The 25,000-nt window shown below is 40.2% G+C and overlaps 1 protein-coding gene across 2 annotated transcripts in view; it reads left to right on the forward strand.

The window, feature by feature from the left end:
- Window positions 1-25,000, forward strand: part of rasal2 (RAS protein activator like 2) — a 62,819-nt gene that overhangs the window by 4,473 nt on the left and 33,346 nt on the right. Inside the window, exons 1-3 of one of the 2 annotated variants that reach the window (XM_054596675.1) lie at window positions 4,338-5,009; window positions 17,630-17,754; window positions 19,126-19,252. In XM_054596675.1, the coding sequence (XP_054452650.1) occupies window positions 4,550-5,009; window positions 17,630-17,754; window positions 19,126-19,252 (712 nt within the window). In that variant the 5' untranslated portion in view covers window positions 4,338-4,549. Of the gene's footprint in view, window positions 1-4,337; window positions 5,010-17,629; window positions 17,755-19,125; window positions 19,253-25,000 lie in introns of those variants that run through there. The other variant, XM_054596676.1, reaches the window with a different exon arrangement.

A 25,000-nucleotide genomic window follows, 5' to 3' on the forward strand; every position in this document is an offset into this window, starting at 1 on the left:
ACTCCGCCCTTTAAAAAGCCCTAAAACGGAGGCGTTTGAAAACACTACCGACACCTTGAAGAGTCCTGGGTTGTGTTCTAGTCTGGACGGGCAGAAACGTAGACCTTTTGAAAACCATGACAGACCAACGATCACTTCATCTTTGGGTCTCTTAATGAGCAGGAGGGAAGCTATGATTGGAGCGATTAGCGAGCGGCGTGTCCAGCAGCGTTATCAGCCGGACGAAGCAGACATCTGAAGTCACGGTTTGAGGCTTTGAGGAGGCGATTGACACAAAACGGACGACTTTCTTTTTCTTATTAATGCTTATTTTGTTCTGCTCAACTATCGTGAGGTTCACAAAGAAACTGTAAAGAAACAAAAGCATAAAAGCTCTCAAGTACGACAGAATTCAGCCACCAGCAGAGCAGTAAAAACAGACAACAACGAAACCGAGGAAAAGAGTGAGAGACGTGTGTTGATCAAATGTATTGATCCGTAATCTAGTAAACTTTGATTATAGGTGTTTTTTTTCTGTTTGAGTTTAAAGAGGAAGATTATAGACGAGGATCTTAAGTATCAAGCTCAACCTTTTTTATTAAAGACGTTGTTTTAACGTCAGTTTAAGGATTTCATGCTTAATTCAAAATGAGTCAATCAGGAGAAAGTCGATCATTTTACCATTAAAAAGCCAAATATTGTCCTTAAATGTGACTGTTTCTCTCTTTTTTTACGTAAACTGAAACATTGATTTCTTTGAGCGTCTCTGGGGCGGATCATCTATAATCAGAGTTTAAGCTGCAGCTCTTGTTGGATCATTGATTTGGAGCAGTTCAGAGCACTTCCTGTTTGAACTTCCTGTCTGTGTTTCTGGAGGCCTGGTCTGTGACAGCAGTGATGAAGAGGAGACTTACCCAGGATTCCTTTGGGCTTCTGCATTCCTTCCCTCGGCTGATTTATGGGTCTCTTCTCTGGCCGCCGGTTATTTTTAGCTGGAGGCTGCTGCTGCTGTCGGGGCTCCTGGCTTTCCGGCAGGATGGAGATGAGAAGTGGACAAAGTGGCGTCTAATGGAACAACATTTTTAGTTTCTATCGTCCTGAACCACAGAGGCTGAAATCCTCTGGGGTCCCTCCTGATTAACTTCCTCCCAAAGCCCCTGTTTGTCCCAGTGATGTTTGGAACGAATAACCAGTCAGATTCAGGGTCCTACTGGGTGAGGAGCTCTGTGTTAGAGATTAATCTGCAGAGATTCCCAGGTGAAGCTATATATCTATATAGATATATATCATGGCAATAGTTGAGCCAAGTCCAGCTGTTGTATGGTTTGGTGATGAGGTGATTGTGAACCTTGTTTCTGCAGCTACAACAGCATCTTTTTTTCAGCTTCGATAAAATAGTCTATTTCAGTAAATGTCCTATTCCTTCTTTGTTCCTGTAGACAATGTTGTGTAGAATCTTTGCTTTAAAAGGTGAATCACTGTACAAAGTATAAACTGAAAGAGAGGAATTGACTACAACTCCCATGGTGCATTTTGGTAAGAAACATCCAATCAAAGAGATTTAAATTCTGTAACGTGCCGCTCAGGAGCACAGCCAATGCTTCATGTGTTAAAGCTGCATTCTCTCTCCTGTCCACCAGGGGGCGACTCCTCTGGTTGTATAGAAGTCTATGAGAAAATGACTCTACTTCTCTCTTGATTTATTCCCTCAGTAAACATTGTAAACATGAGTTTATGGTCTCAATCTCTAGTTTCAAGTCTTCTTCAATACAGCATGATGTTCATTTAGTAAATGATGCTCCATTTAGAGTCAAACAGACCATAAAGCAGGGGATGCTTTAGGGCGGGGCTACACACTGATTGACAGGTCGACACCAGAGACGTATACGGCGTCTCTAGGTCACTCCTCCTCAGTCCAAATATGGTCACTTCCTGTTGACTGGTTGATAAAAACTAGATGGGGACGGTCAGATTGCCGAACTCGAGATATGAACACTGAACCAGACGCATCATGCACTCTGTTGACGCCGGCTTAAGTTGTTCCAGTCAGCACTGGACGTCATTGAACCATTCTGTGGATCGATGACGTCCAGTGCTGTGTTAAAAAAAGTTTTTGTTGAAAAATGTATTGATACTCAGAAAGGTGAGGTATTGTAAAACGAATGGTTAATCAATAAGCTGATTGTCTTTGGGGTTTGGACTTTTGGTCGTGACGTCTTCTCGACTTCGATGCACTGAGCTGATAAAAAATGAATGAATGAAGTAATTATTGATCAGGTATTGGGACTGAAGCCATGGCTGTCGTGCCTGGTGTGAACAGGAGGTCTCTGGTAGGACCCCGTTGTGTTGGCGGTCTGGAGGAGGACCTGGACTCTCCCGGTCCCCGTTGTGTTGGTGGTCTGGAGGAGGACCTGGACTCTCCCGGTCCCCGTTGTGTTGGCGGTCTGGAGGAGGACCTGGACTCTCCCGGTCCCCGTTGTGTTGGTGGTCTGGAGGAGGACCTGGACTCTCCCGGTCCCCGTTGTGTTGGTGGGTGGTCTGGAGGAGGACCTGGACTCTCCCGTCCAGGGTGGTCTGGAGGAGGACTTGGCTCTCAGTCCAGGACTCCTCGGCTTAGCCTGCCTTGGTCTTAGCTCTGACCTACATGCAGCGTCGCCACGGAGACCAGCCGCTCCGTTATCCAATGAGCACGCAGATGTGGGTCACGCAGGGCCGAGAGTCTTTTAGAAGGAGGAAGAAGAAGAAGAAAGGAGGGAAGAGGAGGGAAGAAAAAGAAGGAAAGAGGGAAGAAGAAGAGTAGAAGAAAAGAGTAGGAGGAGGAGGAGACACAAAATAGGAAGAAGAAGAAAGTTGTTTCTAAAAAGTTCTCTTTAGTTCTTTTGTGTCAGATGAACTTTTAACTGAGGACTAAATGTTTTTTTGAAGTCACACATAATCAATCAACCCTTCAATTTATCGTATATTTAATTCCTTTGTCTAATTTTATTTCTATTAGTTTAAGCAAATAATCTGAAATCAGAGCATCAAAATAATGTGCTTCTCGTCTTTCATGCTTCTGGTTTAACGCTCCCGTCCATACGTGTTCCCTCTCAGCCAATCACAATCCAGATATCACCTCCTGGACAACTTCCTCTTCAGAACAAAAGACGCCTCGTTTGTCAGGATGATTTTTGAGGAGAAATATGTTATGAAATGATGCTGCAGACACAAAAAAGATGAAGTTCATCATAAAGCTTATATTAAACGTGATCATACACGGTATAAATACAGTATGTGAGACTGAGACTGTGGACCAGACTTCAGGTTCAAGACAGTTTTCTACAAAACCTCCTAAAATATTTATCATTTAACACTCACAAGGCTTTTCAGGAGCTTTCAATCACCTCCCACAGTCTTCATCAGGTACTATCCCCAAGGTCAAGAAACGGAAGCTTAACATTATATTTACATTACCAACGGATAGTTTAACAGTGATGGAGGAGTAATAATATAATAAAACAGAGTTTACAAAGTGCTTTGACAGACAAAGCAGAAAAAGTAAATCAATAAAACGGAAAGCTCAACAGTGATAGTTAAACCCTGATAAACAATAGAACCAACAGATATGATGAAAATAAACAAATAGTTAAATAAAATAACATAAATCTAAATAATAAATAAAAAATTGATAAATAAATAAAAAATAAAAAAAATGTTTAAAAAATGATATATTTTTTTAGATAAAATAAATCAGAAATAAATAAATAATATATAATTTTTTTTAAATTAAATTAGATAAAATTAAATAAATTTAATTAAATAAAATTAAATAATTTGGTAAAATGAAATAGTAACATTAATAATAAAATAGAGCAGTAAAGCGCCCACATCACATAAAAGCCAGTCTGTAAAAATCTGATTTGTTGATTAATTTGTAAAGTCACTAAAGCTGCCAGATAAATAGTATAACATAGAAGCAGTGGAGTAGAAAGCGGCATGAAAAAAAAATGTGAAGTAAAATACAAGTACATCAAAATAGTACTTTAGAGCAGTACTGAACCGCTGCCGTTCAGCTTAGTGGTGTTTCAGGTGTTTTCCCTCGTTCTTTGATTCGGCAGCAAACTGACATAAGATTTATGTAGGTTTGTAATCTGATACGATTCTTAAAAACCAAAGCTCGTCGTCTCTTCTGTGTCGTTAAACCGTAAACAACTCGATCAGACAGTTTGAGGAAACAGCGAGTGTGAACAGAAGAAGGACAGGGTTCTGGTTCTCTAAACCCTCTACGCTCTCAGTGCGGTTTCAGTTTCCAGCCTGTTCACAGGGGAAACCACATTCTGCTGCTCCGTCTGTGTGTTTGGTGAAACCTGATTGGCCGGGCTTAGAAGAAACTCGGTCTTCTTCTGACGCTCCACTTCCTCCCAGGAAGACGAGTCACCAACCGGCCCGTTGACAAAGAGCGAGACACGAGCTCGAGCTCGCCGTCGACATGGAGGCCAGCAGAGATGTGGTGTTTGGGTAGTCGGGCGAAAAACCAGCTGTTCCATCTGTTCCATCCTGCTGCCTGGAGGAGGTCTATGCGTGGCGGACCATGAGAGGAAGCCGACGCCCCCCTGAGGGCGGCGAGGGTCCAGTCCAGAGCCCCCATCAGGCCTCGTACCGCTGGCACCATTACAGGAAGCCCTGGCAGAGCTCCGACCCCCGGCAGCCATTGGACCGATACAAGTGGAGGACATCTGCTCACCTGGCAACAGCCAAGATGGCCGCCCCGGAGCATCTTCACCCGAGGTCCAACATGGTCCCACATGACCACAGCAGAGATGGACCCTCCTCGGGCCGCCACAAGGGCCAGGAGAGGCCCGGGTCTCTGCGCAGGGTCCTCCCCTACCTCAGGTCCATGTCTGAGCCCGGTGCAGGGGGCGGAGCGGAGAGGACGGCGGTCAGGAAGGGGGGGTCGGAGCGGAGAGCCCCCTCCGTCAGCAGCTTCCTCACCTCGGTCTCCAGGAGGATCAGCAGAGTCCTCTGGGAGCAACCTGAAGCTGACCAGTCTGGTAGGAGAGACCACGTTTACCTGGATTTATTCTGTCTGAACATCTGTGTGACCGAACGCCACACAGATGTTTGATTGACCATTTATAGACCGTACATCAGAACATCCATGACGGATTCATGCAATCCATGAAAATACTGTTAGTCACTTTAGACTTCTTTCTTCAGCAAAATAAAACCTTGTTTCTCTATAGATATATAATAACATTCTCAAAATATATCAACCTTTTGTTCTAGAAACAGAACAGGTTGTTCCCATGCAGCGTTCGTAGATAAACCTTTGAAAAACGGATGCACTGTAATTTGTAGAAATACAATTAAATCAAATCGTAGTTTATCGACAAAGATGCATGTGGTGGGAGAAGGTGGTCTTTCCTCCAGGAGCAGCTGTGGAACCAACAGCCAACGTTGATTTGTTCTTCAGTATTTCAGAACGACTAACACAAACAACAATCTTTTACTAAACCTAACCAGGCTGTTTTGTTACCAAAACCTAACTAAGTTTATTTTGATTTTCGTAGGAAAAAAATATGAAAAATTAGGAGCAACTTTTTGTAAAATACGATCATACGAGCTGTTGTGTGATGATTTGATGAAGATGAACACAGCGACCTTTTCTCTAGAAACACATGATCATTAGTTGCAGCTTTAGTTACCCATCAGCTGATTGTGGTCCCAGACTACAATGCTCAGTATAACCACAGTTCTTCCAGAGAAAACCCAGTAACGTCTGGTGAAAGTAGGAAGGTTTGTTTTGTACTACTCCTTCATGTGGAGTCGTAATGTGAGGAGCTAGTAGCGTCCATGTTTCATCACCCGTCATAATTATATGAACATGAATGTTTACACTAACGAGTTGTTAACTGCTAGTTGAACATGACAAACTGACTCTTTGAGGAACGTGTCGGTGTCACAGAGCTTTTATTCGGTGTTCCCTGCGGAGGACCTTCCTCCTGCTATGTGCTGATTGAGATGTGAGAGCTGGAAATCATCCAGAAAACATTGACACTCTTCTACAGAGTGAGACGAAGGTTACGTTATGCTGATTGAATTTTCCACGAGAACATCGCCTGATGGGCAGACTTCATATTTCGAGCCAGACGGTGATGGACGTGTGTTTTCATGCAGAACTGAGAAATCACTGCCTGCTTTTCAACCTCCGACTGTTTCTCTTATTGCTGGATCTAAGAAGTGGACGTAGTCGTTGTGATGTCATTTATAGTTTGTGGAACTTTCGAGGCTTCGAGTTTCGACATTTTGCCCGTTGTTTTTTGCTTTATCCGTCATTTTGGAGGACATGACTAAAGACTGCAATACCCATGAGCCTCGGCTGCTGTTCTGACGGGTGAACCAGAGTGGACGCAAAATCAAACCACGTTGTTGTGACGGTTGAGAACGAAACGCGTCGCCACGGCAACTGAATTCAGTCAAAGGTCACAAAGACTCCGTCGTAATGTTTAGCGGCAACATAAACTGTATTTAAGAAGTTGTTATGGTGACGTCACTCTCTGGTTTGTGGACTTTAATTAAAGATTAAAAAAATATTTGCTCAACCACAATAATAATGAGAACATCTGAAGCATCTGAGCAAACAGGAATTATATTAAAGTCCCAGTTTATTGTATTGTTGTGTTGTGTTTTGAAATATAATGACTTTTATTCTCTAAATATAATGACTTTTATTCTCTAAATATAATGACTTTTATTCTCTAAATATAATGACTTTTATTCTCTAAATATATGAAGTCCTTTAGCAAATATAAAAACAGAGCATGACCCTTCAGATCGTCTGAGTGAACAGATGAACAGGAACTGCAGCGAACAGAGAGGATGCTGGGTAGTAAAAACCACAGAGCTCTCACTTCTCTACTTTCTCACACACACACACACACACACACACACACACACACACACACACACACACACACACACACACACACACACACAAAAAAAAACCTTTCTCACCCTCTGCTCTCACACTCTGAGTTGTTTCCATCTGACAATGAGCTGCTAATGCTAATTGGAGGCTAATTAACCCAAAAATGTGTGCACGTTACTGTGTGTGTGTGTGTGTGTGTGTGTGTGTGTGTGTGTGTGTGTGTGTGTGTGTGTGTGTGTGTGTGTGTGTGTGTGTGTGTGTGTGTGTGTGTGTGTGTGTGTGTGTGTGTGTGTGTGTGTGTGTGTGTGTGTGTTGGAGGCCGACATGGCAGCCCCCTCCTGCATGCTGAAGGAGTTTTTGTGTTTGCCTCTTCCTTTTGTATGTAAATCGACCCTCCATAATAAAAGCTCCCACAGTAACAAAGGGAAGCCTGAGCTCGTTAGGCTTTCAGAGGCCGAGGTGGTGGGAAAGTGGAGCCCCCCCCCCCCCCTTTTAAAAAAATCCTTAAACATGTAAATAGTGCTTTTATAACTGAACTATTTGTAACCGTCACATGATCACCAAGTTCCAGAAATTCAGAGGTGCACGACCAGCGCCGGCCGTGATGATGTCACTTCCTGGCTTCACAGTGGTGAGAATAAAGTACGCTTCAGTCCTCCACTGTGTCGTCTCTGCCCGGCTGCTCGTCAGGCTGATAGGAGGTGACGCCGCTGTTCACCTTTGACCCCTGAGACACCCCCCCCCCCCCATGATTGACACTTCAGGGAGAGAACCTGCTCCGTAGATGTAAATGCAGAGAGTCCTGCTGCAGTCAGCACGTTAAAATATTAAACGGTGTCACCACGATGACAAAGAGCCGCCGTGATGGACGACCCCGAACACAGAGAACAGAAGAGGTTCTAGTCCGGAGGTGACCCGTGTTCTGACCCGTGTTCTGACCCGTGTTCTAACCCGTGTTCTAAAACATGCTGGTTTATTTTGATCTGAACCTCCCAAACCTTCTTTACTGCCCGTCTGTTTGACTTCTTTAATCCAAACATCGTTCTTTTTCCTCTGTGTGTTTTATAGTATAATTAACATATCATTTAATAAATCTAAACATAATCTACTTACACTCTAACCAAACATGCATTTTATTCATTATTAAACTCAAACCCCTCAATGCTGACGAGGAGTTTTAATTAACTGTGAACTCTTTATTTCCTTTTTAACGATCTCTGTAACGAACGGAGTGGAACGTGTTCTCGTCAAACGGAAAAAATATTTACTCATCATTTAAAATGACTTAATAATTAAAGTAAAAAACAACTTCTAAGTTTACCTGCTGACGTCATATTTACCCAGCTCATGTTGAAGAACAAGTTTGGGTTTCGTTGGTGTGTTTAGAAGGTGTGTGTGTGTGTGTGTGTGTGTGTGTGTGTCTCAATGGTTTAACCCCCCTCCCCCCGCTTCCTGTTGAATGGTCCCATCTTGATAAAGCAGTGATGTGATGTGTACCTGTGCTGTGATTGGAGGAAACCTGCTGTGTTTACTGGTTGCCATAGAGGCCAGACCCGCATGCTGCCGAGGGGAGTTTACAGGTCGGCAGACAATGCAGCCTCTGTTTGCCTGTGTGTGTGTGTGTGTGTGTGTGTCTGTGTGTGTCTGTCTGTCTGTCTGTCTGTCTGTCTGTCTGTCTGTCTGTCTGTCTGTCTGTCTGTGTCTTTATGTTGTTGTAGTATTTTATTTGCTGCTCAGCACTTTTCCTCAGGCTGTCCTGAACAACCCGAACAATAGAACTAGATGTTTGCAGAATTTACCCAAAATACGAACCATGCACGAAGCCCTCGTATGTATTTATAAATGGTATATAAGTGTTTTGTTCTGCGGTGCGTTTGAGTGACTTCAGAGTTTTCTCTTTATAGTTTAAGTGTTTATTTGACCTGAAGATTCTTTAAACTCACTGAATCTGGAGTTTAAATATGTCACTGCACTGAAATCGATAGTGTAGATTCTATTATTTTCTCGTTACACTTTCTGTAGGTTTGTGTCCAGTATCATCCTCTGCATGAATGAATGAAGATGTTTTCCACCAACTTTAAAATAGAATCATCTTTTAAATGCTGGAATCTACAGAGACAACATTTCTCAAAGTGTCCACCAGTGGAACCAATGTTGGAAAAAAATGTGTTGTAAATATTGAGCTACTCACATTCATCCAGCCTCTCCTCTCCTCTCTGCTCTGTGTTCAGCAGCAGTTATGTTTTTAAAGAATCTTGTTAAAATAAACGGTTTATTTGTGGCGAGATTTGAAATGAGACGTGTAGAATAAAATGTTTTTGATGAAATATCAAAATTTTATCCTTCGTTTTGGCTGCTTTTTGTGTTCGTCACACATGATGTGTTCAAGGACTGTTGAAAAGATGAAAATCCAACGATTATTGTAGTCCTGTCGCCGGGATTTGGGGTTCAGAGGGTTAATGTGAAACGCTAAGTGAGCTACATCTCTCTTCCCTCACAATGATGTTACATTTTGCGACCTGAGGAGTTTTATCCAGAGACAGTCTTCTTTTTCAGCCGGGAGGAGAAAGAACTACCAGGCTATTGAGTCTGGCGTTTAAACACATAGTTTAAAGCTGTGTCTCTCTCTGCATCGTAACGTGAGCTCTGAGGATGCACAGAGGACGAACAAACAAAGACAACGAGTGTAACCGGTCAAACATCATAAACCAACCTTTATGATCCAGAGGAGAGATTGTTCTCATATTCATAAACTACTTTATTACCTTTATATAAACCCTGTAAAGAAAGAAGTCAAGTATTCAATGTTTTATGAAGAAACAAAGGTTGAATATATTGAATATATTTGATCTGCTGAATATTTACTCAGATGTAGATTTTGAACACTTCCTGTTTCTAAAGCTTTTAAACATGTCTCTGTATAAACCCGAGACATGTTAAATATATATATACTATAAATATACTACTATTTATATTACCTTTATTCCAAAGAAACAGGTTGAAAATATGTCTAAAGTATCTAAAAACAATTTGACCTTCTTTGTAAAATACTTCAACATTAAAATAGTGTTTATATCAGTGAATATTTATGATAAGTATTAACTACGCTTCATACCGTGTTACAGAAGTACCAGGATGTTCTGCTGCACCTGGTCACATTCTGCAGGGTGAAGCCAGCTCGCTTTTCTGACCCACAATCCTTTGTGCCACTGATATATGAGCAACGGGGTCAAAGGTCAAGGTGAATGTCCCAACCGACTATGAACCAGTGGGCAGGCTGTGAGGGTGTGATCTGGAGCTCAGAGGGTCTAGTGTCTGTAGAGTTATTATTTTTAAATGTACAAACATCACATGTGTGATTTATGACACAATTTAAAACGAGATGAGATAATATGCTGATTCTTTGTGACCTTTGACCTTTCCTCTGGTGCTGCCAGATCCTCTCTCCTGAGTGAGAATCAGTGGATAAAAGTACCGAGGGGCCCATGAGCAAAGCTGTGTGTGTGTGACTGTGTGTGTGTGTGTGTGTGTGTGTGTGTGACTGTGTGTGTGTGTGTGTGTGTGTGTGTGTGTGTGTGTGTGTGTGTGTGTGTGTGTGTGTGTGTGTGTGTGTGTGTGTGTGTGTGTGTGTGTGTGTGTGTGACTGTGTGACTGTGTGTGTGTTCCCTTCTCCGTCCTCCACACCGGCTCCCTGTAGGAGCATCCAGTTACAGACTCTGGTGCCTACAGGGCAGTGAGAGGAACAGCTCCTTCCTATCTCCAGGCCATGAAGCCCTACACCCCCCCACCACTCCTCTCTGCTGCCTCGGGGTGACTGGTTGCCCCGTCGCTCAGAGGTCCCTGCAGCCGATCCACCCGGTCACAGCTTCTTCCTGTCCTGACCCCTCAGTGGAGGAATGAACTCCCCACTGACCTCAGGACAGCAGAGTTGCTGCCCATCTTCAGGCGCAGGCTGAAAACTCACCTCTTCAAGAAGTACTACCCTGAGCCTTCCTCGTAGCACTTATTGCATTCGTATTAGTTGCTGCACTTACTGTATTCGTATCAGTTCGCTGCACTTATTGAATTTGTATTTGTTTACTGCACTTATCCTATTCGTAGTAGTTTGTAGCACTTACTATATTCGGATTAGTCTGTTGCAATTATTGTTTTCGTAGTAATCTGCCTCTGCACTATACTTTTGCTCTGGTTTCTGCTTTAAGATGCTTGTTTAAGAAAGGAGATGCACTTATGACTTCTGGTGACTAGTAGTTCTCTTGAATACCTATGTTGAATACACTTCCTGTAAGTCGCTTTGGATAAAAGCGTCTGCTAAATGACTCGTGTGTGTGTGTGTGTGTGTGTGTGTGTGTGTGTGTGTGTGTGTGTGTGTGTGTGTGTGTGTGTGTGTGTGTGTGTGTGTGTGTGTGTGTGTGTGTGTGTGTGTGTGTGTGTGTGTGTGTGTGTGTGTGTGTGTGTGTGTGTGTGTGTGTGTGTGTGTGTGTGTGTGTGTGTGTGGACAGGTGGTTGACTCTCCCCAGCTCTCATACATTCCCAGGATGTTTGTCTGGAGTCAAGTATCTCTCTCACACACACACACACACATTTAGTTCATACATATTTATTTAAAACCTGCTGGTCATCGAGGCGGACGATCACAGTGGGAATGGATCCCGACATGAGACGTGTCTGATGGTTCAGCTGGTCCAGATGTGTCTGTTGGTCCAGATGTGTCTGTTGGTCCAGATGTGTCTGTTGGTCCAGATGTGTCCGCTGGTCCAGATGTGTCCGCTGGTCCAGATGTGTCTGTTGGTCCAGATGTGTCCGCTGGTCCAGATGTGTCGTTGGTCCAGATGTGTCCCAGATGTGTCTGGGTCCAGATGTGTCTGTTGGTCCAGATGTGTCGTTGGTCCAGTGTGTCCAGATGTGTCTGTTGGTCCAGATGTGTCGTTGGTCCAGATGGTCCAGATGTGTCCGCTGGTCCAGATGTGTCTGTTGGCCAGATGTGTCGTTGGTCCAGATGTGTCGTTGGTCCAGATGTGTCGTTGGTCCAGATGTGTCTGCTGGTCCAGATGTGTCTGCTGGTCCAGATGTGTCTGCTGGTCCAGATGTGTCATTGGTCCAGATGTGTCTGCTGGTCCAGATGTGTCGTTGGTCCAGATGTGTCGTTGGTCCAGATGTGTCGTTGGTCCAGATGTGTCTGCTGGTCCAGATGTGTCTGTTGGTCCAGATGTGTCGTTAGTCGTGGGTTCTGAAGCAGTACTACTCTCTGTAGTCGGATACTCTCTGAGGTTTTACTGCAGCTCATCTTTGTTTGTTTTTAACATCTTGTTCTGCAAAGTGAGATAAATGTCGTGAAGTAAACAAATACCATATATTTTCTCTGAAGTGACTTTCTTAAAATCAACATGTTCTAGTAAAGTACAAGTTCCTCAAATGAATCAGTACTTTCCACTCAATATATCAATAAATGAAATCATGAATATGAAGATCTGAGACTAGATCTCGTCTGAGACGTTGGACATTGTAATATGAGTGTTGTCATTTAATCCACATTACTGATGATTATTCATTAAAAACCTCTTTGTCTAGTGTTGACACAAACAGTAGAGAGCAGTAGAAACCAGAGAGATGCCGCTCTCCCCCCCGTACGTCACCGGCTGGTCCCTCGGCTCTGACCTTTCAGTGGGATCAACAAATATAGAAGCTTAATCCATCCATCGCTCTCTGCAGGCGGACAGGACCTCATCTCCCTCCATAACTCCAGGGCTTAGTTAAAAAGCTTCCAACAAAAATAAATAAAAATGAATAAATTTAATTTTAAGTCTAACTTGTAATTAACCGACTGAAATGTGTGACTCATTAACAGATGGACACTTTATTTTAGTGACTTTTATTAATTTATCAAATTTAAGAACTCCTATTCTTCATTTTTCTTTCTGTTCATTCTTGACATAATAACTTTTTCCTCATGTCCCAGTCTTCATCAGTCAGATGAAGCTTTCCCACAATTCATCACTTCATCTAAACATGACTGAGTTGTCGTCATGGCAACTGAGCAAACTACATTTCCCCCGATGAAGACAGTGAGATGTGATAGAAAGCTCTGGGAGAGTCGGTAAGGACCGTAGTTTAAGGTTCATTAAGTTATTCCTAACTGAGCCCAAAGGTTCATATTTGGCCGTAGAAAAATATGAGTTATATCACAAATGTTCCCGAGCTTTCAGCCGCATGTTATGGTCTTCATCAGCGGATGTATTTTGCTCAGTTGTTGGTGTGGGATCAAGATGAAAGAACATAAGAAGTATTTGTTTATTCTGAACGTTTTCCAGCCACCAGACTTTGTATTTAACATTTTACATGTTTTTGATCCGCATGAAGCAACCAAAAACTGTCATAATAAATTCATATATACGTTTTAGTTGCATCATCAGCTCGGCGAGACGTTTTACTTCAAATGACGACGAGTCAAAAGATCAACAAAGTCGGTTGATTCATCGCTCAGGAATTAAAATCATCCGTGACAATCTGTCTGTTTGTTCCCCTCCAGGAAACACGAGCAGAGTCGCTCCACACACGTCTCTGTTTGTCTGATGGGATCAACTTTCAGGTTCTTCTAATGGCTTTGTGTTGAATAAAGTCAAGCAACTGGAGCTCTGGAGGGTGACGTAGCTCACAGTAGGAAACAGCTGATTTGTGAAGCGAGCTCTGCGTTGGGTTGTGTCTGCAGAGATGGAATGTGGAGATGGAGGGTTTGTGTAACCGTTGGACCGTTGGAGGTTCAGTCAGGTGTGAGGCGTTACGTAAGACCTCGGGGCAGATGATTCCCCCCTCGCTTTCCCGTCTTTGTTCGTCCGATGTCCACGTGTCTAGGATCTGCTAATTAGCCGAGCTCCAGTCCCAGGAAACAGAAAGAAAATAGAGTTTCTTCTTCACTTCCTGTTGGGCAGCTCTGAACAGTAGCAGGTGTGACTCCCCTCAGGTCTCTGGGGGGGCTTTGACGTGGATGATTTAGTATGCAGACAGAAATAGGCCGCCTGAAAACGTAGCTGCTCAGCTGCTTTCTGCACAAACACACAGCTCATCTACACACTGCACTTTAACCCTTGAAGCTCCGGGATGAATGATGAAACTTCTCATAACAATCCTGTTTCCTCCTTTTTGAGCTTTTATTTTGAAGGAGAATTATTAGCACTTCATCCAAAAGAGTGATGTTTGCTTCTCAGGTTGTTTAGGATGTTTAGACTTTAAAGAAATATCATTTTGAGCTTCATTAAAAATGATATTTACATTCAAAAACATCAGATTCTCTCACCACATGGTCCATTTAATAGCAGTTCTGGAGCTTTTGATCGCAGATCCTCCTCATCACATGCAGTGAAACAAGATAGAATATAGATGGATTATTGTTATTATTATTATTATTATTATTATTAATATTACTTTGTTCCCACTGTGACGTGATTTTAGTTTCAGGAACATCAGTTTTACAAATGTGGAAGTGATCGACGCTGTTTAAAACTTCCCTTTTCTCTGACACCACTTCAGGTTTACATGAATACGAATATGTTTTTTTTATTTTTTATAAATGACTCATCTTTCAGGTCATTGAGGCTGTTGTTAAAAAAAAAAAAAAAAAAAGGTTCGACACAGCAGAGTGTACAAAGAGAGAAAACAGTGAAAACTCTGTGTCCGAATTAATGGGAAGAGCTTAAAGATTATATTTATGGTTTGAAACTGGAAACATAAAAACTGCAGATTTCAAATGGAAGTTCTGTATTGTTTTTTGTGATAAATCCATAAAATAGGCTGTGAAGTGAGAGGAGACATTTTGGTCTAACCAGACTGTAACATCTGTAGCTGGTGGCCTTGTGTCAGAAGATGAAGGTGGAAGTTACTTTAGAGGCTTTTTATTGTTTTGTTTTTGTGAATGAATGAGTGAACGTTCAAGAACAGTAAAGTAATGGCGTCTTTTATCTGGGGGTAAAAACGTCAGATTTTCACCGTGAGTTCTGCAGCCAGCCTGGAAACGATGCTGAGATCTCTACCGCTGTCGTTCATGTTGCATTGATCTGAAACCAAAAACACTGAAAGTAGAGAAGTAGATCTGACCTTTACTGTATCAATACATCAAATCAAACAATGAGTCACTCCTGGTGTCCATGGTAACGGAGGATTCATTCTGAAAATCACATACACACAAACATATTTAATCCTCCTCCTCCTGGAGTGATGAGCAGCAGGTAAACAGCTGATCATGTGGAAGTTTAGAGCCACAGCGCCCTCTGCAGGTCTATACAGGACTCACTAGTTCATACAGGACTCACTAGTTCATACAGGACTCACTAGTTCATACAGGACTCACTAGTCCATACAGGACTCACTAGTTCATACAGGACTCACTAGTCCATACAGGACTCACTAGTTCATACAGGACTCACTAGTTCATACAGGACTCACTAGTCCATACAGGACTCACTAGTCCATACAGGACTCACTAGTTCATACAGGACTCACTAGTCCATACAGGACTCACTAGTCCATACAGGACTCACTCACTAGTCCATACAGGACTAGTCCATACAGTCCATACAGGACTCACTAGTAGTCATACAGGACTCACTAGTCCATACAGGACTCACTAGTTCATACAGGACTCACTAGTCCATACAGGACTCACTAGTTCATACAGGACTCACTAGTCCATACAGGACTCAGTAGGTTTTCAAATGTTACTCATTCAGGACTAACTAGTTCATACAGGACTCACTAGTTCATACAGGACTCACTAGTTCATCACTAGTTCATTGGCAGGACTCACTAGTACCATACAGGACTCACTAGTTCATACAGGACTCACTAGTATCATACAGGACTCACTAACTTGTTAGTCTAGTATACATTACATATTGATAACTCAGCAGACAAATTGCATCAAAACTACTTCAAAAGGACTCACTAGTCACTCAGCAGAGGACACACTGAACTGAAACGTTGCCATCAACTCAGTAGGTTTTCAAATGTTACTCATTCAGCTGCTAACTGTTTTGCGGCCAACTTAAAAATAGTGAACGCTCTGTCACAATCATTGCAGGTTAATTGCGAGCGTGCTGATCCTCTGTATACATAAATGCCGTCTCTCTGGACGGTAGGGCTGTTTATTGGCAAGCACCTTCCAACAAGATACCTATTGCGATACACTTGTCATGATATGATGTATCGCGATATTCTGGACACTGGAGGACTGGTGGACAGAAGGAGATACGATACGATACAATGCATATTGCAATATATATATACATTATTTTTGTAAAAATGTCAAAATAGAGCTGAAAATACAACTTGCTGTGTACCACCTGGGTAGTCTAGTATACATTACATATTGATAGCAGATTCAGGATCAGTTTAAGAAGCTTCACCAGTTTCTAGAGGAGGAAGAGGAGGCCAGGATGGCTGCAGTGAGGGAGGAAGAGGAGCAGAAGAGTCAGATGATGAAGGAGAAGATGGAGGCTCTGAGCAGAGAGATAGCAGCTCTTTCAGACACAGTCAGAGCCACAGAGGACGAGCTGAGAGCTGAAGACGTCTCATTCCTCAACAACTACAAGGCTGCAGTGGAAAGAGTCCAGCAGCGCCCCCTGCTGGAGGATCCACAGCTGCTCTCAGGAGCTCTGATAGACCAGGCCAAACACCTGGGCAACCTGACCTTCAACATCTGGAACAAGATGAAGGACATGGTCTCCTACACTCCTGTGGTTCTGGACCCAAACACTGCTGGTTCAGAACTCTGTGATTATTGAATATTAATATACCAAGATGGATTTCATTCAGCAGTCAGGTGAATGGAACACGATCTGTGATTATTTATTTGGATCATTTCCTGTTTGGATGGACTACTTACTGGAAACAAAGACAGAAGTCATAACAGCATCTAAAAAAGATTTTTATCAGTTTGGAATGAAACTCAACCGGACAAACTGAGGAGGAAGCTCCGCCCACCAGCGGACTCACCTGAGACAAACCAGGAAACACACAAACACTACTGCAATAGGATTATTGATTATATCTTAAATTAAAAAGTTAGAATTAAAAATTAGTGTCTCTATAATCATAAAAGTGTGTCATTTTTCTTTATTATTATCATCCGCGAGTCATTAGTTTAAATCCATAAGACATTTATCTTAGTATATTTTTATACGTTAATGTGTATTATTGGTCGTTGTGGAAAGAGTTGTTTTTTGAAAGATCCTCAATTTACAGTTTAATTACAATATGATGCACGAACATTTCCATCCATGCATGAAAAATAAGTTTAAAAGAAAAGTGTGCAGAAACACACAATTGTACTTACTTTTTTGATTAGTCATAAACATAATAATGAAGCATCAACTTAAACTCTTTAATATTACCACTGAGTCGTCTGCAGAGAGAAGAATATCAATATTTAGAGATCAATAAAGACGATCAGGACGAGCTCTAAAATATCTGAATTTGTATTTATGTATATTTTTCTGTATATTTACGTTCTTGAAATAAATAATAGAAATCCCTTGTGAACGTGCGTGTTTATTAACGCATAATAAACACAAACTTTTCTTGCCGTGTTTTCCATCAGACCAACATTTACGGCCGTGGTTCGTGGTTATTATGGGATGCGGCCTCCGTTTGTTTAACACAGTAACACAACCATCACCTGTCCACTGTGTTTTTAATGTTTCTCGGCAGAAATCTAATTTGAATGAAACGTGTTTCTGTCTCTGCTCTCAGACGTTAAAGGTCCTCCGGCTCACCGGTTCTCCTGCGGTCAGAGTCCGTCCGCCGGCGGCGCCTGGGAGAGGAAGTTCTGCATCCTGACAGACAGCCAGCTCATCCTGCTCAACAAGGACGACGAGGTCAGAGCCGACTCCTGTTACGTCTCAGTTTTACACAGAAAAACCCGTGTGGGTCACTTCTGGTCTCTGAATCAGAATCAAAACATGAGCACGTTTTAAAATGTTCGTGCATGCAATTTATTTTAAATTTTAAAGGAAGCAACTTCAGCAGTAAGTGAAGGTTTTAAAATAATATTAAATATAGAGAGCAATTGAGTTATTACAGCAGCGCAAAGACAGAAATAAATACAGACTAATAGAGAAGTCGAATGAATAAATGATTAGAGGTATATCAAATTAAACAATAATTAATCAAATAGAAACAATCCTGAAATTTAAAAGTCTATGTAACTCACACCAGACTAATATATGATACGATAAAGTGATGGCTCTAAATGTTTGTTCCGAATATGATGCAAATAGCACAATATATTAACATAATATAGTATAATATCATTATTAAAAAGTACGAGATAATTATATATATATTTAATTATCTCGTAATAATATATGATAATACATATATATATATTACCACTTCCTCTCACCTTATATATATAATAATTTTAAAAAAAAGTATATATATATATATATATATATATATATAATGATAAAGGCAGTGGTAATATCAATATAATAAATAGTATAATACAGCAATATAATGGAAGACGTAACTTGACGAAATCAAACATAATTAATGAATCGCTTAATAAATTAATATGCCATTGAATTTACCGAATATAGTATTAAAAATAAATGTAATTAATTAGTATTTAAATGATATAAATTTATATTTTTGTTTTTATTTGCTTCTTTATCTGTTTACCTTTGTATAAATCCCCGCACATATCTTATTTCTAAAGTTTATTTATTTTTTAGTAAATGTATGTATGTGTATTTATATATATATATACACATGCATAAATACACATAAATAATACACATACATACATTTACTAAAAAATAAATAAATAAACTTTAGAAATGTAAATATCAATTAATTACATTTATGTTTAATATTATAATATATATATATATATGAAGAAATAAAAAGTCTATATATATATATAGACTTTTTATTTCTTCATCACAGATGAAGGATCATCAAACCCATGTGTGTAAACCAAACTAGTAATGAACTTTAAAGCCGTTTAGTGGAGGTGAGACTGAAACATACTGGACACACAGCCGCCTGTCTGAAAAATGTAAACAACAAACACACTCCACGGCCACGCTTTTATTTTCTTAACAAATCAAGACTGAATGAATCCCTTTAAAGACGAACATCGACTGTAAACATTAGCAGTCAGATGTTAAATGAGATGATTGACCTGCAGAGACCCGTAACACTCAGTGACCTCCCCCTCCTCCCCTCCTCCCCTCCTCCCTCAGGCTGCTGGTGAGGCTCAGGAAAGCCCCACCGACTCTTCAAAGGGTCGGAGTCTCCGCAGGACCGTCAGCGTCCCCTCGGAGGGGCAGTTCCCAGAGTTCCCAGCAGAGGGCGCCGCCGCCATGCTGGGTAAGAACAGGGGGGTTGTTGACTGTGGAGGAGTTCTATTTTATGGATGTGTTTATGTGTGTTAAATTTAGAATCCTACAAATGTATACTACATTTATAATACTGTATACTACATGTATACTGCATTTATAATATTGTATACTACATTTATAATATTGTATACTACATGTATACTGCATTTATACTACATTTATAATATTGTATTCTACATTCATACTACATTTATACTTCATTTATAATATTGTATACTACATGTATTCTACATTCATACTACATTTATAATATTGTATACTACATGTATACTACATTTATACTACATTTATATTAAATGTATTCTACATTTATACTACATTTATTCTACATTTATTCTATATTTATACTACATTTATATTCCATTTATTCTACATTCAAACAACATTTATACTACATATATTATACGTTTATTTTACATTTATTCTACATTTATACTACATGTGTTCTACATTTATGCTACAATTATTCTACATTTATAATACATTTAACTATATTTGGGCTACATTCATACTACTTATATGCTACATTTTTGCAACATTTATTCTACATTTATTTCACACTTATTCAACATTTTTAGACATTTATCATACACTTATACTACATTTATTCTACATTTATTCTACATTTATACTAGATTTATTCAACATTTTTAGACATTTATCATACACTTATACTACATTTAGACTACATTTATTTCACATTTATACTACATTTGTTCTACATTGATGCTAGATGGTTTTATATTACACATACATCATACTGTACTAACCAGTTTATTATCATGTGGAGTTCCCTTAAAACTTTAAAACTTCCTGTTACAGATACTGTTTTGTTGTGTGCATTTCTACCTTAACTTCTTTTTTTTTTTACAATGTAAAATCAGTCTTTTAAACTGTGGGTCACTTTTGTCAATTACAGTTTTTGGTAGTACAAGTGACGTTTACTCAGTGAACTGAGTTTTGGGTGCTACATTTACTCAAATACTATACTAATGTACTATTTTAAGGGACTTTACTTTACATTTCTATTTCTTCTTTCTACTTCTACTCCACTTCATTTGAGAAGTAAACATTGTACTTTTTACTGCACTTCATTTGTCTGACAGCTTTAGTTACTTTACAGATTACTGTATTTACGCCTATATGACGTTATATTGAGTGTTTATGGAGCAGCTACAATGTTAGCATAGCCTAGCAACGATGGATCCAAAGTCCATTCAGAAAACAAGCATTTTAAAAGTTATTTGCTTGTCGTCTTGCAGGGAGAACTAACAAAATTGGCATCATTATTTAGTTATTTTGGCATCACTTTTATCTGTTTATTGCAATTAAATCACAGCGAAATAGTTTTTTTGGGTGCATACAGCTGTAGTAAACCAGCCAGACGTGTGTCCATATTTTATTTGAGGTTTTTTGTGAAAATGTACAACGTCTTCATGGTTCCGAACTTCCTGTTTGCACACTGCGGTCCGTATTTGGAGATCCTGGTTGAGTAAGGAGTCAGGTGAATGTTTGCCTCTTCGTAATGAGGCGTTCGGGTGCAGCCTGTAATTTTGAACGTCTCTGTGACTCTGGGAATGTCTGGAGGACAAAGCGCCCAGTGTCCGTCCGTCTGAAGGAGCTGGACTGACCCCGCTGCCCCCTGTGGGACGCCCGGGCCGAGGGGATTCCCACCCAGAGCTGCAGGGGTCCCAGAACTGGTTTCCAGCTCTGGAGACTGGACGAGTCGGCAAACGACAAACAGGAAGTTTAGATTCTTTGATTGAGACTTTTTATAGCAATGATCAGTTTATTGATGAGTTATCTGACGGACTGAAGTGTCTCTCCTCCTCCCTCCTGCTCCTTCATCCACAAACAAACTCATTCATTCACTGACCCCCTTAATCCCCCCCCACCCCCAGCCCAGGGCGGAGGAGGTCATTTATATGTTAATGTACCCAGTCTGCCCACACAGCCGGGACCTGAACAACCAGTTTGTACTGGGATTGTACTGGGATTCAATCAGGATGTACACATACTGCATTTCACTGGGTTTTATACTTTTTAATGTTGGACTTATGTTCTGTCTCATAGATTCATACTGGGTTTGATGCTGACATGTATACTGGTTATAATGACGAGTTTATTGAAACTGGGTTTATACTGGTTTTTAGGGTGGATTGATACTGGTTGTATCACTGGTTTAACACTAGATTTATTCTGGTTTTATACTAAATGTATACACGGGTTGGAATAGGATTTATACTGGTTTTGATGTTGACATGGTTATAATGCTGGGTTTATAATGGGTTTGAGGCTGAGTTTACACTGGTTTTTGTGTTAAGTTTTATGTTGGATTGATACTGGTTGTATCACTGGTTTAATACTAGATTTATTCTGGTTTAACAGTAAATGTATACTGGGTCTGATATAGGATTTACACTGGTTTTAAAGCTGGATTCATACTGGTTTTAATACTAGATTATACTGGGTTTGGCATAGAATTTACAGTTGTTTTACTGCTTTATTTATACTGGTTTTCATACAAGGCTTATACTGGGCTCCTAGATATTTAGCTGGTTTTTAAACCAGATTTAGACTGAGTTTGATATTTGATTCATACTGGTTTTAATCCTTGTTTTAACTGGTTTTAATCCTTGTTTTAACTGGTTTTAATCCTTGTTTTTGCTGGTTTTGATAGTGAATGTATCCTGGGTGTTACAGTGAGTAAATCTGTCTCATTCAGCTGTTGAATTGTTCAGACAGACGCCTGGTGTGAATAAAGCCAAACTGGGAAGTGAAATAATGAAACAGGAATTAGAAGCTCTTGTATCTTCCTCCTCTTCTTCTTCCTCTTCTCCGTGTTGTCGTTCTGCTTGCTCTTCCTTCGTCACACAGTGATGGCTGAGTCCAGTGTTGATGCTACAGTCTAATTACAGCGTTCACCGACTGCTCATTATCTGTCTGAGTTCTGAGACGCATCCTCCTCCTCCTCCTCCTCTTCCTCACCACTTCAGTGTGACAGCAGATCAGGAAACTGATCTGCGTGTGAAAACAGCCGGAGGCCAGGTGGACTCTCTCTCACCTGCAGAGCAAAGGTCACGAAGGTCACGACCCCACAGAGATCCTCACTAGCTCTCTGGTTTATTTTCAGGTACATTTAGAGTTAAAGGAGCAGTCGGTTAAATCTCAGACCGAGCTAACGGATGCTAACGGATGCTAACAGACGGGAAACAGTTTGAAATGTTTGTCTGTTGGTTCAGTCTGATCTCTGGGTGAGGTGAAGCTCTCACTGACTCTGGATCTGCTGCATTCCTCAGTCTGCTCTCCACCTGTCAGCCCCGCCACAATAAAACCCCACACATCCTGGGACCTCGCCTTCAAAATAAAAGCCTTTAAACAGTCTGGATTCAGTCCATAAATAGCACAATTAAACCATCCCTGAACCTGTGAAGTTGTAGCCTGAAGCCACATCTTTCTGTGACTCGTGTTCATATTAAAATACATCGCATGAGCAACAGGAAGTGCTCAATAGTGAGAGTTATTATAGGTTTATTCAATTTATGACAAAACTGTATTTAAGTTATCCCATCAGTAAATATTGGGAGAGAGATCTGTTTTCAGCTGTCATGGCACCAAATGAATGTCTTATGGTAATGTCATTTCCTCTGTTGTTGTCTTAAAGCAGCATCATTTGTCCAACATGTATGAGTTTAATTTATTCCTCACTTCAAATCAGTTGTTATGACTCCACTGCCATTTAAAAGTAATGTACACTTCACTTATTATGATTTAATATTTATTTGACTTCCCTTCTCTTGTTAAATAGGATTAAGTATGTATATATACAGCAGAATAACAAACTTAACATAACTATTGGCTAATAATTTTCAAAATAATGAAAGAAATAAAAAAAACAAGAGATTAAAAACAAATGCAATTCCAAAGCGTTACACATTAAAATACTTAAGGTCGTATATATTTAGATATATGAGTTTTTAAAATTGTAACTGTAATTGAAACAGTCTGTTCTTATTTTTCCTGTGTTTTTGATCTTATATCACACAATATGCACAATGAAATTCAAATGTATAAACAAATATTTGAATATTTAAATATTTATGTACAGTACCAGTCAAAAGTTTGGACACACCTTCTCATTCAATGGTTTTTCTTTCTTTTTCTTTATTTCTACATTGTAGATTAATATTGAAGACATCCAAACTATGAAGGAACACATATGGAATTATGTGGTAAACAAACAAATGCTCAACAAACCAGAATATGTTTTATATTTTAGATTCTTCAAAGTAGTTGAATGAGAAGGTGTGTCCAGACTTTTGACTGCTACTGTAAATAAATATTTAAATATTCAAATATTTGTTTATACATTGATATTAAAGTAAAAGTACACAAGTAAGTAAAAGTACACAAGTATTATTATCAGCTAAATGATATTAAAGTAAAAGTACACAAGTATTGAAAGTAAAAGTACATAAGTATTATTATCAGCTAAATGATATTAAAGTAAAAGTACACAAGTAATCAGTAAATGAAAAAGTAAAAGTACACAAATTATTATAGCTAAATGATATTAAAGTAAAAGTACACAATAATTATTATCAGCTAAATGATATTAAAGTAAAAGTACACAAGTATTATTATCGTGAATGTAGAAATAAGTAGAAATAAAAACTAAAATATATTTATGTAAACACACAAAACATGTTCAATGTCAGTGTGACATGAAAGTTCCAGCTGCTATTAAAGATAAAAATATAACTACTATTATTAAAACATCACCTTTAAATCACTTATTTGCAGCCAGAATATATTTTCACCATTACCACGTGTCCTTTAGTAGGACCTTTATTCTGAAGGTCCGAGTGGGAAGTGTGTATATGTGTGTGTGAGTGTGTGTGTGTGAGAGTGTGTGTGTGAGTGTGTGTGTGTGTGTGTGTCTCTGTGTGTGTGAGGCTGAGCTCACACTGAATGAGTTGATCCGCGTCTCTGATGGACTCTCCGGGTGAGTTCTTTCTCTTTTTACACTCCCGGATCAATAACAACAATAACAACAATAACAACAACAATAACAACAATAACAACAATAACAACACTCCCGGATCAATAACTTTATTTAAACACGCAGGTGGCGACGAGCCTCCGCGATCTGATCACTGATCAGGTCACTGATCGATCCGGATCAATGGTTAAAGCTGCAGTGATCCGGATCAATGGTTAAAGCTGCATTGATCCGGATCAATGGTTAAAGCTGCATTGATCCGGATCAATGGTTAAAGCTGCAGTGATCCGGATCAATGGTTAAAGCTGCATTGATCCGGATCAATGGTTAAAGCTGCAGTGATCCGGATCAATGGTTAAAGCTGCATTGATCCGGATCAATGGTTAAAGCTGCAGTGATCCGGATCAATGGTTAAAGCTGCATTGATCCGGATCAATGGTTAAAGCTGCATTGATCCGGATCAATGGTTAAAGCTGCAGTGATCCGGATCAATGGTTAAAGCTGCATTGATCCGGATCAATGGTTAAAGCTGCAGTGATCCGGATCAATGGTTAAAGCTGCATTGATCCGGATCAATGGTTAAAGCTGCATTGATCCGGATCAATGGTTAAAGCTGCAGTGATCCGGATCAATGGTTAAAGCTGCATTGATCCGGATCAATGGTTAAAGCTGCATTGATCCGGATCAATGGTTAAAGCTGCATTGATCCGGATC

Source organism: Anoplopoma fimbria, chromosome 3 (genome assembly GCF_027596085.1).
Source record: "Anoplopoma fimbria isolate UVic2021 breed Golden Eagle Sablefish chromosome 3, Afim_UVic_2022, whole genome shotgun sequence".
Classification (NCBI taxonomy): domain Eukaryota; kingdom Metazoa; phylum Chordata; class Actinopteri; order Perciformes; family Anoplopomatidae; genus Anoplopoma; species Anoplopoma fimbria.